We start from the raw sequence: 14,107 nt of genomic DNA, 5'->3' as shown, positions 1-14,107 counted from the left end.
GCCATACGAGAACTGAACACTGCCTTCTGCACTAGGCAACACTGTTAAAAAATCTTTTGTACTTAATATAATTGTATTTATTTGTTTTTGCATTTATTGCATATATGTTTTTACGCACCGTCAGGATTGGCTATTTTTTAATTTCGTTGTACTCGTTGCAATGACAATAAATGAATATTATTATTATTATTATTATTATTACTATTGTCTAAAGTCCCTTAGCGTGAATTTTTGTTGTGTATTTTACATTCTTAATGGCTGAATGTTTACACAATACAATACAATATATCTTTATTCTCATTGTACAGGGTACAACGAGATTTGGAATGCGCCTTCCCTACAATGCAATAAATTAATTAGATAATCAGTATAAATTTATACAATGCAGTGAAACAAAATTAGAAACAGTTTAAAAACAGAATAAAGTGCAAGTAGATCTGTGCCGGTTCACTGTGCGATGTGACCATCTGGCTCAGCAGGACCGGTTCATGGCAGCTATGGTCCTGGGGATGAAGCTGTTCTTGAGTCTGGAGGTGCGGGCGTAGAAGGCCTTGTAGCATCTGCCCGATGGTAGAATTTCGAACAGACTGTTGCAGGGGTGTGAAGAGTCTTTGTGGATGCTGGTGGCTTTTCCGAGGCATCGTGTGTTGTAGATGTCCTCCAAGGCTGGTAGCTGTGTTCCGATGGTCTTCTGAGCTCTATGGACTACCTGCTGAAGAGCTCTCCTCTCTGCCTCCGTGTAGCTGAGGTACCACACAGGGATGCCATGCGTTAGGATGCTCTCTATGATGCAGCGGTAGAAGGTCGTCAGCAGCTGTTGGGGCAGACCAGACTTTTTCAGTGTTCTCAGGTAGAATAGTCGTTGCTGTGCCTTCTTGACCAGCGCAGCGGTGTTAGTGGACCATGTGAGATCCTCCGAAATGTGAGTGTCCAGAAACATGAAGCTGGACACTCTCTCCACACTGTCCCCATTGATAAAGATCGGAGCGTATTCCGAGCGTATAAGGCAGAGATAGATAGATTCTTGATTAGTACGGGTGTCAGGGGTTTTGGGGAGAAGGCAGGAGAATGGGGTTGAAAGGGAAATATAGATTAGCCATGATTGAATGGCAGAGTAGACTTGATGCGCCGAATAGCCAGGTTCTGCTCTTATCTATATGTTACTAAAACTCTCATCTTGTTTGTTCCCCTGTATGTTTTGCTTGTTCCTCTGTATGTTTGTTCGTTCCTCCGTATGTTTGTGCCGTTTGTTTGTGCCCCCATTGATCCCACACGGTACACGATAGCGCGGCAATTTTAGGCCCACCCTACTCACCATTCCCCCATGGGCTCAATAAATTGACTTTTGTTACTTTTTAAAAAATGATTTACTTAATAAACTTTCTTAAACGCGCTCTCCCCCCCCCCCCCCCCCCCCCCCGCTGGGAAGACCAGCGGGAGGACCGGAGTCCGTCCCGGTGTGCCCCGTACCTGACCTTCCCCCCGTGGCGCAGCACGGCGGCAGAGGGTCAAACAAGATGGCCGTCGCTGCCGAGGCAGGAGAGGTTGCCACCCAACGGGTCCACAGCTCGTTGTGGCCGACGCTCTGGCTGCCCGGGGCCGGGGTCAGTGTCTCCCTCTCCCATTTCCTCAACCCCCTCGCCCGCTCACGGCCCCGGGGAAGACTCCCCGGCCGGCAACTGGTCTGACAATCCGAGTTCTTTACCTTCAGCCTGAATAATATGCGTATATTGAATGAGTACAACAGATTTATTCCACAGTGGGGTTCTTCCCGTAAGGATATCCAGATACAATGCTAGTGTCTGAAAAGATCTCAACTGCGGAGAGGGAAAGGACAACTTTTCCATGATTGTTTACTTTTTATACAGAAAGGAAGGGTGTAACAGATAAAATCAAGGACCAATTACAATTCTAATACAATTCCCATGGTTACAGAGAAAATAAAACCATTAACCTCTCTCTCTCTCTCTCCTCTCTCTCTCTCTCCTCTCTCTCTCTCTCCTCTCTCTCTCTCTCTCTCTCTCTCTCTCTCTCTCTCTCTCTCTCTGTCTCTCTCTCTGTCTCTCTCTCTGTCTCTCTCTCTGTCTCTCTCTCTCTCTCTCTCTCTCTCTCTCTCTCCTCTCTCTCCTCTCTCTCTCTCCCTCTCCCCCTCTCCCTTCCCCCCCTGCGGTTTCAGAAGCAGCTACTCGAGTTTCACTTTCACAAGAAAGTTCTGAGGTCTCACACTCGCATCCAATCTATCACAGAAGTAACACATATCCCCCCCTTTCCCCTCCAGGAGGGAAACTAGTTTAACATAGTCCACACTGACCAATTCACAAAAGATTTCTACAGACCCCATCCTCCCCGAGACGGGTTACTCAATTGAAAGTCTCCAATCCATAAAACTTTCACTATTGGACCCGCCCAGGATATTGGCAACTAGAATTGAAAGGAATTCTTGGACTCGACCTGAGAGCTGACGTACTGAAGCTGAGAACTCAGACGAGAGACAAATAGTTTTCTACATTCTGATCTGCGGGTGTGGTGAACATCAGAGGCAGTACAAACTCACCAAGTGAACATGAACCATCGAAAGGTAATCTTTAATCTCAGCTCTGGTCACTGGGCAGCTGCTGGCTATCGATGCTCAGACATATTGTCTCCATCAGTCAGAAAATGTCTGAGGCTCAACAACCTCCACCCAGAGCCGTGTGAGACTGGGGTCTGCTGACTGCGGGCCGCACGCGGTGTGGCTGGGGGGATTTTCCTGAGCTTTTCCTTGTTCATATGTGGTCTTCAGGGGACGTGGCAGCTGATGCCAGGGTGGAGTTGATGCCAGGGTGGAGTTGATGCCAGGGTGGAGCTGATGCCAGGGTGGAGCTGATGCCAGGGTGGAGCTGATGCCAGGGTGGAGTTGATGCCAGGGTGGAGTTGATGCCAGGGTGGAGTTGATGCCAGGGTGGAGCTGATGCCAGGGTGGAGTTGATGCCAGGGTGGAGTTGATGCCAGGGTGGAGCTGATGCCAGGGTGGAGCTGATGCCAGGGTGGAGTTGATGCCAGGGTGGAGTTGATCAGGCACCGGCAAACATTTGGCGGACATTCTCAGTCCAGGACATCAGAGGGTAAAGGGACCACAAGGGACAGTGAGTGGAGATGTCAGTTCTGGGATGGAGGGGGACGGTGGGAGCCAGCGAGGAGATGGGGTGGTAAACAAGGGGAACAACTTAGGAAAAAAGAGAGCGAGATAGAGATAAAAAGAGACAAGGCCACTCAGATATCTGGCATCAAGGGCAAGAAAATATGGTATATTCTTTTCTGTTTGGTGCTACCCTCCCCCCTCCTCCCCCCCCCCCCCTAAATCTTTGCACATCCCCAATCTTTTCCACTCGTCACTACTTGTGCTACAAGTGTGGCTTTAAACTAAATAGTGGGGGGGAGGGGTTGACAAACTGGGAATATGGAGATGGAGTTAAAGGGGAAGCAAATACAGGAGAAATTGCAAAGGACTCTTGAATGAATGGGGAGGGAAGTTCTAGAAGGGATAAGAGAGTAAGGTCAAGGCCAATTGTGACCGGTGTGAGAGGGGAGGTGAATACGGAAATAAAAGTGTTGTATTTAAATGCGCGAAGTATAAGAAATAAAGTGGAACTGAATATTCAGGGGTACACAACGTATAGAAAAGACAGACAGGTGGGCAGAGGGGGTGGGGTCGCTCTGTTGGTGAGGAATGATATTCATTCCCTTGCAAGGGGTGACATAGAATCAGGAGATGTAGAATCAGTATGGGTAGAAATGAGTAATTGTAAGGGTAAAAAGACCCTAATGGGAGTTATCTACAGGCCCCCAAACAGTAGCCTCGACATAGGGTGCAAGTTGAATGAGGAGCTAAAATTGGCATGTCGCAAATGTAATGCTACGGTGGTTATGGGAGGAAAGATTCCAAGGGGAGTAAGAGGCACCCGTGGCTGACAAGGGAAGTCAAAGACAACATAAAAATAAAAGAGCAGAAGTACAACAAAGCAAAGAAGAGTGGGAAGCCAGAGGATTGGGACTCTTTTAAAGAGCAACAGAAGATGACTAAGAAGGCAATACGGGGAGAAAAGATGAGGTACGAGGGTAAACTAGCCAATAACATAAAGAAGGATAGTAAAAACTTTTTTAGGTATGTAAAGAGGGAAAAAATAGTCAAGGCAAATGTGGGTCCCTTGAAGACAGAAGCGGGGGAATTTATTAAGGGAAACAAGGAAATGGCAGACGAGTTGAACCGGTACTTTGGATCTGTCTTCACTAAGAAAGATACAAGCAATCTCCTAGATGTTCTAGTGGGCAGAGATCCTAAGGTGACAGAGGAACTGAAGGAAATCCACATTAGGCAGGAAATGGTGTTGGGTAGACTGATGGGATTGAAGGCTGATAAATCCCCAGGGCCTGATGGTCTGCATCCCAGAATACTTAAGGAGGTGGCGCTAGAAATTGTGGACGCATTGGTGATCATTTTCCAATGTTCTATAGATTCAGGATCAGTTCCTGTGGATTGGAGGGTAGCTAATGTTGTCCCACTTTTTAAGAAAGGAGGGAGAGAGAAAACGGGAAATTATAGACCAGTTAGTCTGACATCAGTGGTGGGGAAGATGCTGGAGTCAATTATAAAAGATGAAATTGCGGAGCATTTGGATAGTAGTAACAGGATTGTTCCGAGTCAGCATGGATTTACGAAGGGGAAATCATGCTTGACTAATCTTCTGGAATTCTTTGAGGATGTAACCAGGAAATTTGACAGGGGAGAGCCGGTGGATGTGGTGTACCTTGACTTTCAGAAAGTCTTTGACAAGGTTCCACATAGGAGATTAGTGGGCAAAATTAGAGCACATGGTATTGGAGGTAGGGTACTGACATGGATAGAAAATTGGTTGACAGACAGAAAGCAAAGAGTGGGGATAAATGGGTCCCTTTCAGAATGGCAGGCAGTAACTAGTGGAGTACCTCAAGGCTCGGTGCTGGGACCGCAGCTATTTACAATATACATTAATGACTTGGATAAAGGGATTAAAAGTACCATTAGTAAATTTGCAGATGATACAAAGCTGGGTGGTAGTGTGAACTGGGAGGAAGATGCTATAAGGTTGCAGGGTGACTTGGACTGGTTGTGTGAGTGGGCGGATGCATGGCAGATGCAGTTTAATGTGGATAAGTGTGAGGTTATCCACTTTGGTGGTAAGAATAGGAAGGCAGAGTATTATCTGTATGGTGTCAAGTTAGGAACAAGGGACGTACAACGAGATCTGGGTGTCCTAGTGCATCAGTCACTGAAAGGAAGCATGCAGGTACAGCAGGCAGTGAAGAAAGCCAATGGAATGTTGGCCTTCATAACTAGAGGAGTTGAGTATAGGAGCAAAGAGGTCCTTCTGCAGTTGTACAGGGCCCTAGTGAGACCGCACCTGGAATACTGTGTGCAGTTTTGGCCTCCAAATTTGAGGAAGGATATTCTTGCTATTGAGGGCGTACAGTGTAGGTTTACTAGGTTAATTCTCGGAATGGCGGGACTGTCATATGTTGAAAGACTGGAGCGACTAGGCTTGTATACACTGGAATTTAGAAGGATGAGAGGAGATCTTATCGAAACGTATAAGATTATTAAGGGGTTGGACACGTTAGAGGCAGGAAACATGTTCCCAATGTTGGGGGAGTCCAGAACAAGGGGCCACAGTTTAAGAATAAGGGGTAGGCCATTTAGAACTGAGATGAGGAAAAACTTTTTCAGTCAGAGAGTTGTGAATCTGTGGAATTCTCTGCCTCAGAAGGCAGTGGAGGCCAATTCTCCGAATGCATTCAAGAGAGAGCTGGATAGAGCTCTTAAGGATAGCGGAGTCAGGGGGTATGGGGAGAAGGCAGGAACGGGGTACTGATTGAGAATGATCAGCCATGATCACATTGAATGGCGGTGCTGGCTCTAAGGGCCGAATGGCCTCCTCCTGCACCTATTGTCTATTGTCACTTTAATTTCTTGTTTCATGTGCAGTATCTTGTGTTTTATGACTGTTCTTCTTCTTCTTCTTGTTAAGCCCCTGGCTCCTCTAGGGAGCATAGGCCATTGACAAATGTCCTCCACCTCACTCGGTTGTTGGCGGTTCTTTCGAGGTCTCCCCAGTTGAGCCCACTCCCAGACATTTCTGCCTGGACACCTCTTCTCCAGCTGTTCCTGGGGGGACCTCGTTTCCTCTTTCCTTGGGGTTTCCATTTAAGGGCTTGCCGGGTGACGTTTGTGGCAGGTTTCATTCGTCAATGTTTCTGTAACTCACACATTTTTCCAGGGTGGGGGAGTTAACCCCACACCCAACCTGGAGGACCAGGGACTGCTTCGTCTGTTTCCTCACCCATGACCTGTCCGGTTTGGTTGAACCTGCCAGGGATATAAAACCCCATCCGGCATAGCTCACAGGATCACCGGAGTACGCAAGCTTCTCCACCACGTCAAGGTTGCAGTCCAGGAGAAGTGTTTTATCATTGTTGGCAGATCAATTTCCCTCCTGGGATGAATAAAGTTCGATCGTATCGTTTGATCCTGGCTTTGGACACTGAATTAGTGCGGCCTCTTTTGTTCAAAATGAATGTTCTGATCATAATCATAGTATGGCTGTACGCTAACACAAATTTCACTGTATCTTAACAACAATAAATTGATCTTGACCTAAGCCTTGCACCACTGTGGTTCGGTGGTGGTGATGGGGATGTGTGTCTACCTTCTCCCACACAAACATGAGCAGTGATCAAATAAACACGTATGTGAATTCAGTGTCTGCAGAGATCACAGCCTAATCTGTTTGTGCATTTCATGACCCTTGTCCACAGTCACCTGTTGAGCATTCCCAACAGTCTACTTGCTTATAAAGGGTGGGGAACAAGTAGGGTTGCCAACTTCCTCACTCCCAAATACGGGACAAGGTGATGTGGTACAGGGCCTTGGTGAGACCGCACCTGGAGTATTGTGTGCAGTTTTGGTCTCCTAATCGGACGAAAGACATTCTGGCCTTAGAGGGAGTACAGAGAAGGTTCACCAGATTGATCCCTGGGATGGCAGGACTTTCATATGAAGAAAGACTGGATAGACTCGGCTTGTACACGCTGGAATTTAGAAGACTGAGGGGGGATCTTATAAAAACATATAAAATTCTCAAGGGGTTGGAGAGGCTAGATGCAGGAAGATTGTTCCCGATGTTGGGGAAGTCCAGAACCAGGGGTCACAGCTTAAGGATAAGGGGGAAGTCTTTTAGGACCGAGATGAGAAAACATTTCTTCACACAGAGTGGTGAGTCTGTGGAATTCTCTGTCACAGAAGGTAGTTGAGGACAGTTCATTGGCTATATTTAAGAGGGAGTTAGAAGTGGCCCTTTAGGCTAAAGGGATCAGGGGGTATGGAGAGAAGGCAGGTACAGGTTACTGAGCTGGATGATCAGCCATGATCATATTGAATGGCGGTGCAGGTTCGAAGGGCCGAATGGCCTACTCCTGCACCTATTTTCTATGTTTCTATGTCACCAACCCCCGCCCCACGTGACCTCACCCAGCCAGCGGCCACATGCTCCCGCTCCATCAATGGCGACCAACCGGGCTGGGAGGCGGGTTGCTAGGCAACCTCCGTTAGGCGACGCCGGGGCCTAAGGGGCTTAACTGTCCAGAGCTAAAATGTCGGAAACCTAGAGTGTCGGGACCTAAATTGTCGGAACCCACAGTGTCGGGGCCTTCAGCGCCCCCCCAGGCCTACAATGTCGGGGCCTTCAGCGTCTGGGCCCTACAGCGCCCCCCCGGGCTTAATACGGGACAAGGGCGGTCCCATATGGGACAAAACAATTTAGCCCAAAATAAGGGATGTCCCGGCCAATACGGGACAGTTGGCAACTCTAGGAACAAGGTGGACAAGGGAAGGGGGAGCCGAGGAAAAGGATGTGGGCGAGATTGTTTATCGGTAGCCCTGTGTGGGTGGATTTGTGCATCTGGGTTCATGTACCTGTGTGACCACCTGTTTGTGTGCTAAGTCTGCACCGACTCACACCCCCTCCTCCTGGCCTTCCTCACCAGTGGACCCAGACCTCACTCTGTTAAGCCCAGGTCCCACAGTCGTCCACCCTCGGAGAAGGACCAAAAACCACCCAGACTCTGATTTTAAAGACAATTGATAGCGGCAAAACAGGCAATGTTGTCCAATTGCAGGTTTTTAGGATCTTTGGGAAAATCCTCCTGCAGATCAGCCTTCGTTTCCAGTAAATTTGAGAGATTTCCCAAGCGGTCTCTCTCAAGCTGCTTAACGGGAAGTTCAAAAGTTGAAATACCTATTTATAATGCATCAAAACTTCTGAGTTTCTTTCACTTTCATGTTCAACTGGCTTCCTGAAAAGATCATCGCTTCCGTCATGCATATCCTGTGAGAGTAAACTCCTGTTTGCGCTACTCTCTGACTGACTATAGACACTTTAACTCCTTGTTCCCTTTGTTTAACACTTTTCCTGCCGTTAACTTCGAATAAATATTAAATAAATGGAAACGTTCTGATCTGAGCCAACATTTTGCATCTTTGTCAGGGGGTCTTCAGAGGGTCAGAGAGGCAGACATGGAAAAGTAACGGGGCATTTAAAAAAAAAGAACGAGACAAAAAGATCTAGTTGCAACTTTCTCAATGAAATGCAAGAACAATTAGGTAGTTGGAAATGATTAACAACTGAATGTGGAAAAAGGTCATGAAATGCACAAACAAGTTGGGTTTGACATCCACAAACACTGAATTCACACCCGCATTTATTTGATCACTGCTAATGTTTGTGTGGGAGAAGGTAAACACACTCCCCAGCACCTCCCGACCGAACCAAGATGGTGCACGAATTAAAACAACATCCATTTCTAACAAAGGTGGCTGCACTAATTCATTGCCCAAAGCCAGGATCAAACACCAATCTAAAATTAAATAAAACATATTTACATTTTATTCCTCATCTTGCTTTTGTTGCCAGATAGGTTCAAGGTGAAGGGGAAAAGATTTAATAGGAATCCGAGAGGCACCTTTTTCCACACAGAGGGTGGTGGGTGTAGTTCAGGCTGGGACAATCCCATCATTTAAGAAACAGTTGGACAGGTACATGGGTGGGACAGGTTTGGAGGGATATGGACCAAGCATAGGCAGGTGGGACTAGGGTAGCAAGGACATTGTTGGCCAGTGTGGGCAAGTTGGGCCGAAGGGCCTGTTTTCACACTGTATCACTCAATGACTCTATAACTGTGTGTGTCCTCGTCTCTTTTAGCTCCACATCGGTTTCTGTTTCCTCAGCCTTCTATTTTCTCTTATTTAAGCCATCTCCTATTAACTGTTCCCTCGTGAAAACGGCTGCAGGCACTCTGTAAATCCTGGGCGGCCTCATCCTACCCCATTTTACCCACCCCCCTTTCACTACCCTCAGCCCCAAATCACCAGAGATCAGTACGTTCTCTGACAACATGCTGAGATTTGTTGATCAGCCGACAGATGCAGTGATTTCTCTACCTGGACAAGTGAAGATCGACGGACAAAATAAAAAAATATAAGTGAAATATTGACCTTTATCTCAAGAGGGCTGGATCACAAGCAGAAATTATCTTACAGTATAATTGGCAGATTTATCTCAATTAGTTCCACCCTGGACACCACAATCTTGGATACACTCCCGCACAGATTCACCAGGTAAATATTAAGGCTAAAAAACAATCACAAGAACAATATGCACAGATTTGATTTGCACTCCTGCAGGTACAAAAGATAAAATGAATTATTGTATTGAACCCTAACCATAAAAATCCAAATAACTACAAACATCAGATATTGTCACAATGTTTAGCAGGTACTATGACAATGTTTAAGAAACATTTAGACAGGTACATGGATAGGACAGGTTTAGATAGATAAGGGCCATACACAGGCAGGTGGGAGATGTTGGACAGTGTGGGCAAGTTGGGCCGAAGGGCCTGTGTCCACGCTGTATGATACGATGAAACTATAACTACATTGTTTAATAGCTGGTGTTGATTTCTAACGTGATCTCTATCTTGTTTCCAGTCTGCCTTAAAACCAAAACGTGGAGATTTGATTGAAATCCCTCGAAAGCTTGGGTATAAACACTGGGCCATCTACATTGGAGGTGGAGAGGTCATACATTTAACCTCAGGTAAAGGCTGTTCACTTTTTTTCTCTTATTTAACATGTTTTGCATTAAAGACTTCTCTGCCCATGCGTTATTCAAGCCGTACCAGGGATACTGTCAGACCTGATAAAAACCCTTTAATATCTATTCTAGATGGAGCGAGTGGAGATGTGAGTGTTCAGTTCTCTAGCTGGACAATATCTGCTGTGGTAAAGAGGGAGCCTCTCACTAAGGTAGCTGGAACTGATCGCTACAATGTCAACAACAGCTCTGACAAAAGATTTAAAGTAAGAACCGTGGACAAGATAATAAACAGGGCTAAAGAGAGCGTTGGACGGAAAGTGAATTACAGTCCTCTAAATCAAAACTGTGAACATTTTGTAAATTCACTTCGATATGGTAAAGATGTTTCGTACCAGGTAAGTGCAGAACCATAAGACATAGGAGCAGAATTAGGCCATTCGACCCATCGAGTCTGCACGGCCATTCAAAGATGTATTTTTCCCAGTCAAACCCATCCCCCTGCCTTCTCCCCATAATATCTGATGCCCAACCTAATCAAGAACCTATCTATCTCTACCCAATGACTTGACTTTCACTGTCGTCTGTGGCAATGAATTCCACAGATTCTCCACCCATTGGCTCAAGAAATCCCTCCTCATCGTCATTTAAATTTTCTGAGGCTGTGACCTTTGGTCCAAGATTCTCCCACTACTGAAAACATCCTTTCCACATCCACTTTATCCAGGCCTTTCATTATCTGGTAGGTTTCAATGAGGTTCCCCCCCCCTCATCCATCTAAACTCCAGCGAGTGCAGGCTGACAGGTTTCAAGTGCTCATCGTACATTAACTCAATCATTCTTGTGATCATTCTCGCAAACCTTCTCTGGATCCTCTCCAAAACCAGAGCACCCTTCCTCAAATATGGGCCCCAAACCCGCTCACAATATTCCAAACGTGGCCTCACCAGCACCTGATCAAACCTCAGCATTACATCCTTGCTTTTATATTCTAGTCCCTTCAAAATGAATGCTAACATTGCATTTGGCTTCCTCACTGCTGACTCAGAGTCATACAATGTGGAAACAGGCCCTGTGGCCCAACTTGCCCACACCGTCCGACATATCCCAGCTACACTCGCCCACCTGCCTGCTATTGGCCCATATCCTTCCAAACCTGTCCTATCCACGTACCTGTCTAACTGTTTCTTACACGTTACGATAGTCCTTGCCTCAACGACCTCCTCTGTCAGCTCGTTCCATACACCCTCAGATTCCTATTAAATCTTTTCCCCTTCACCTTAAACCTATGTCCTCTGGTCCTCGATTCACCTACTCTGGGCAAGAGACTGTGCATCCACCCGATCTATTCCTCTCATGATTTTATATAAGATCACCCCTCATCCCTCTGCGCTCCAAGCGCTTCTGCGCTCCTAGCCGACTCAACCTCTCCCCATAGCTCACACCCTCAAGTCCTGGCAACATCCTCGTAAATCTTCTCTATACCCTTTCCAGCTAGACAACATCTTTCCTATAACATGATACCCAGAATGGAACACAATACTCTAAACGCGGCTTCACCAACATCTTATACAACTGCAACATGACCTCCCATCTTCTATACTCAATACTCTGACTGATGAAGGCCAATGTGCCAAAAGCCTTTTTGACCACCCTATCGACCTGCGACTCCATCTTCAAGGAACTATGTTCCTGCACTCCTAGATCCCTCTGCTCTACAACATTCCCCAGAGCCCTACCATTCACTGTGTAGGTCCTGCCCATGTTAGACTTCCCAAAATGAAACACCTCACACTTCTCTGTATTAAATTCCATCAACCATTCCTCAGCCCGCCTAGCCGACTGATCAAGGCCCTGCCACAAGTTCTTACAACCATCAACATTCAAAATGCAAATGATCAATTTGGAGATTCTCCACAACACTCCCAAGTCCCTTTGCACCACCAATTTCAGAATCCTCTTCCGATTTAGAAAGTGGTCTAGGCCTTTATTCATTCTACCAAAGTGCATGATCATACACCTCGCTATGCTGTATTCCATTTGCCATTTCTTTGCCTACTCTCCTACCCTCTATTGTGGGAGTCCATCTGCAGCCTCCCTACTTCCTCAACACTACCTGCCCCTCCACCTATCTTCATATCATCTACAAACTTGGCCTCAAAGCCATCAATTCCCTCATTCAGATAATAACGTGGACATAAAGCCATTGAGGGGCCTGAGATGACTTTGGCCTCCAGTTGACCCTCCTCATGTATGGGACATGATTAGGGTTGCCAACTGTCCTGTATTAGCCAGGACATCCCGTATTTTGGGCTAAATGTGTTTGCCCCGTACGGGACCACCCTTGTCCCGTATTAGACCCGGGGGGCGCTGTAAGCCCGGACACTGTAGGCCCGAGGGCCACTGTAAGCCCGGACACTGTACGTCCAGACAGTGTAGGCTAACAGAGTGTGATCGGGGAGCGGGGCCGAGTGTGTTCGCCTAACGGAGGTTGCGTAGCAACCTGGCTCCCGGCCCGGGCGACCGCATTGGTGGAGCGGGAGCACGCGGCCGCTTGCTGGGTGAGGTCACGTGGGGCGCGGGGGCGGTGACGTCACCTTGTCCCGTATTTGGGAGTGCTATAGTTGGCACCACCATCACCAGATGTCATGTCATTGATGGCATGTTGGGATCACACATTTACTTGGAACATTTTTACTGTAGAATCCATGACTGAACGTTACTTTCTTCCACAGGCTGATGGTGCAAACCGTGTTATTGGTAGCGGGGTCATCGCCACTGCAGTTTCCTTTATCGGTGGCATTCTTATCTTTCTTTTGAATATGAAGCGTTAATGAAAACGATGCCTCATGAATAACAGAGTGCTGGATTCCTAATTAAAGCATTTAATTAACCCATTGACTGAATTGTGGTCACTGTTGATATGTGGGAACTCTACTACAGTATCTTTCTTCAGTCCCTCACAGGGTTTATTAAATTTGATCACAGCACTGCTGTGATCCAGGAAGACAGATTTCAAAGCCAACCCACTTCGCACCAAGCCTACCTTGGTGGTGTGGGCGCGAAGGGCCGAATGGCCTACTCCTGCACCTATTGTCTGTTGCCTATTGTCTATTGTTATGGTGGTACACAAGCAGGGTGGACATATGGGGAGGGAAAGGGATTCTGGGCACTGGTGTGCCATACGGTGAGACAAGGGGAGAGCAGTAGAAAAGAGGCAGAAGGTAATCTTGAGGGTTTTGAGAGAGCAGCGAGCTCGCCACAAGAATCTAAATCCAACTCTGTCAGTGGTATTCAGAATCCAAGAACAGGAAATGTAAACCATCAGCCTTTGAGATGGCGAGACCAAGCGCAGGCTCAGCATCTCTGGAGAACATGGATAGGTGACATTTTCGGTCGGGACCCTATTCTCAAACCGACCTGAAACGTCACCTATCCATTTTCTCCACAGATGCTGCCTGACCCGCTTAGTTACTCCAGCACTCTGTGATACGTCACCTATCTATGTTCTCCAGAGATGCTGCCTGACCCGCTGAGTTACTCCAGCACTCTGTGAAATGTCACCAATCCATGTTCTACAGAGATGCTGCCTGACCCGCTGAGTTACTCCAGCAGTCTGTGAAACGTCACCTATCTATGTTCTCCAGAGATGCTGCCTGACCCGCTGAGTTGCTCCAGCAGTCTGTGAAACATCGCCAATCCATGTTCTCCAGAGATGCTACCTGACCTACTGAGTTACTCCAGCACTGTATGTCTTTTTTTGTAAACCAACATGAAAAGTTCCTTGTTTCTCCAATAAAACAACGAGCCTCATTGAATTCTGTGTGTCAGAGACACTGGCTTGCAATGGCTGGTCTGGAGAACATGGAAGGTGCTAGCACCATGCTGGACCCCGATCCGACGAGAGGTGAGATGAGCTTGTAAGCGGGATACACGTATAA

At 46.9% G+C, this 14,107-nt stretch overlaps 1 protein-coding gene across 1 annotated transcript; it reads left to right on the top strand.

The window, feature by feature from the left end:
• The first annotated feature begins 2,246 nt into the window (after positions 1-2,246).
• LOC144609432 (phospholipase A and acyltransferase 2-like) lies at positions 2,247-13,055 on the top strand. Its single transcript, XM_078427910.1, has 4 exons — positions 2,247-2,578; positions 10,061-10,169; positions 10,299-10,564; positions 12,902-13,055. Exons 1-4 carry the CDS (start codon positions 2,564-2,566, stop codon positions 12,998-13,000), a joined length of 489 nt encoding a protein of 162 aa, XP_078284036.1. The 5' UTR covers positions 2,247-2,563; the 3' UTR covers positions 13,001-13,055.
• The last annotated feature ends 1,052 nt before the right edge of the window (positions 13,056-14,107 follow it).

The sequence above is a fragment of the Rhinoraja longicauda genome, chromosome 34 (assembly GCF_053455715.1).
Source record: "Rhinoraja longicauda isolate Sanriku21f chromosome 34, sRhiLon1.1, whole genome shotgun sequence".
Taxonomy (NCBI): domain Eukaryota; kingdom Metazoa; phylum Chordata; class Chondrichthyes; order Rajiformes; family Arhynchobatidae; genus Rhinoraja; species Rhinoraja longicauda.
The sequence above is the reverse complement of the archived record's forward strand: the minus strand, read 5'-3'. Positions and strand labels throughout refer to the sequence as shown.

Excerpts from the sequence above, each read along its gene's own strand:
- LOC144609432 (XM_078427910.1), top strand. Across the intron at positions 10,170-10,298 it reads GGTCATACATTTAACCTCAG|ATGGAGCGAGTGGAGATGTG; the intron begins GTAAAGGCTGTT and ends TATCTATTCTAG. Across the intron at positions 10,565-12,901 it reads GTAAAGATGTTTCGTACCAG|GCTGATGGTGCAAACCGTGT; the intron begins GTAAGTGCAGAA and ends TTTCTTCCACAG.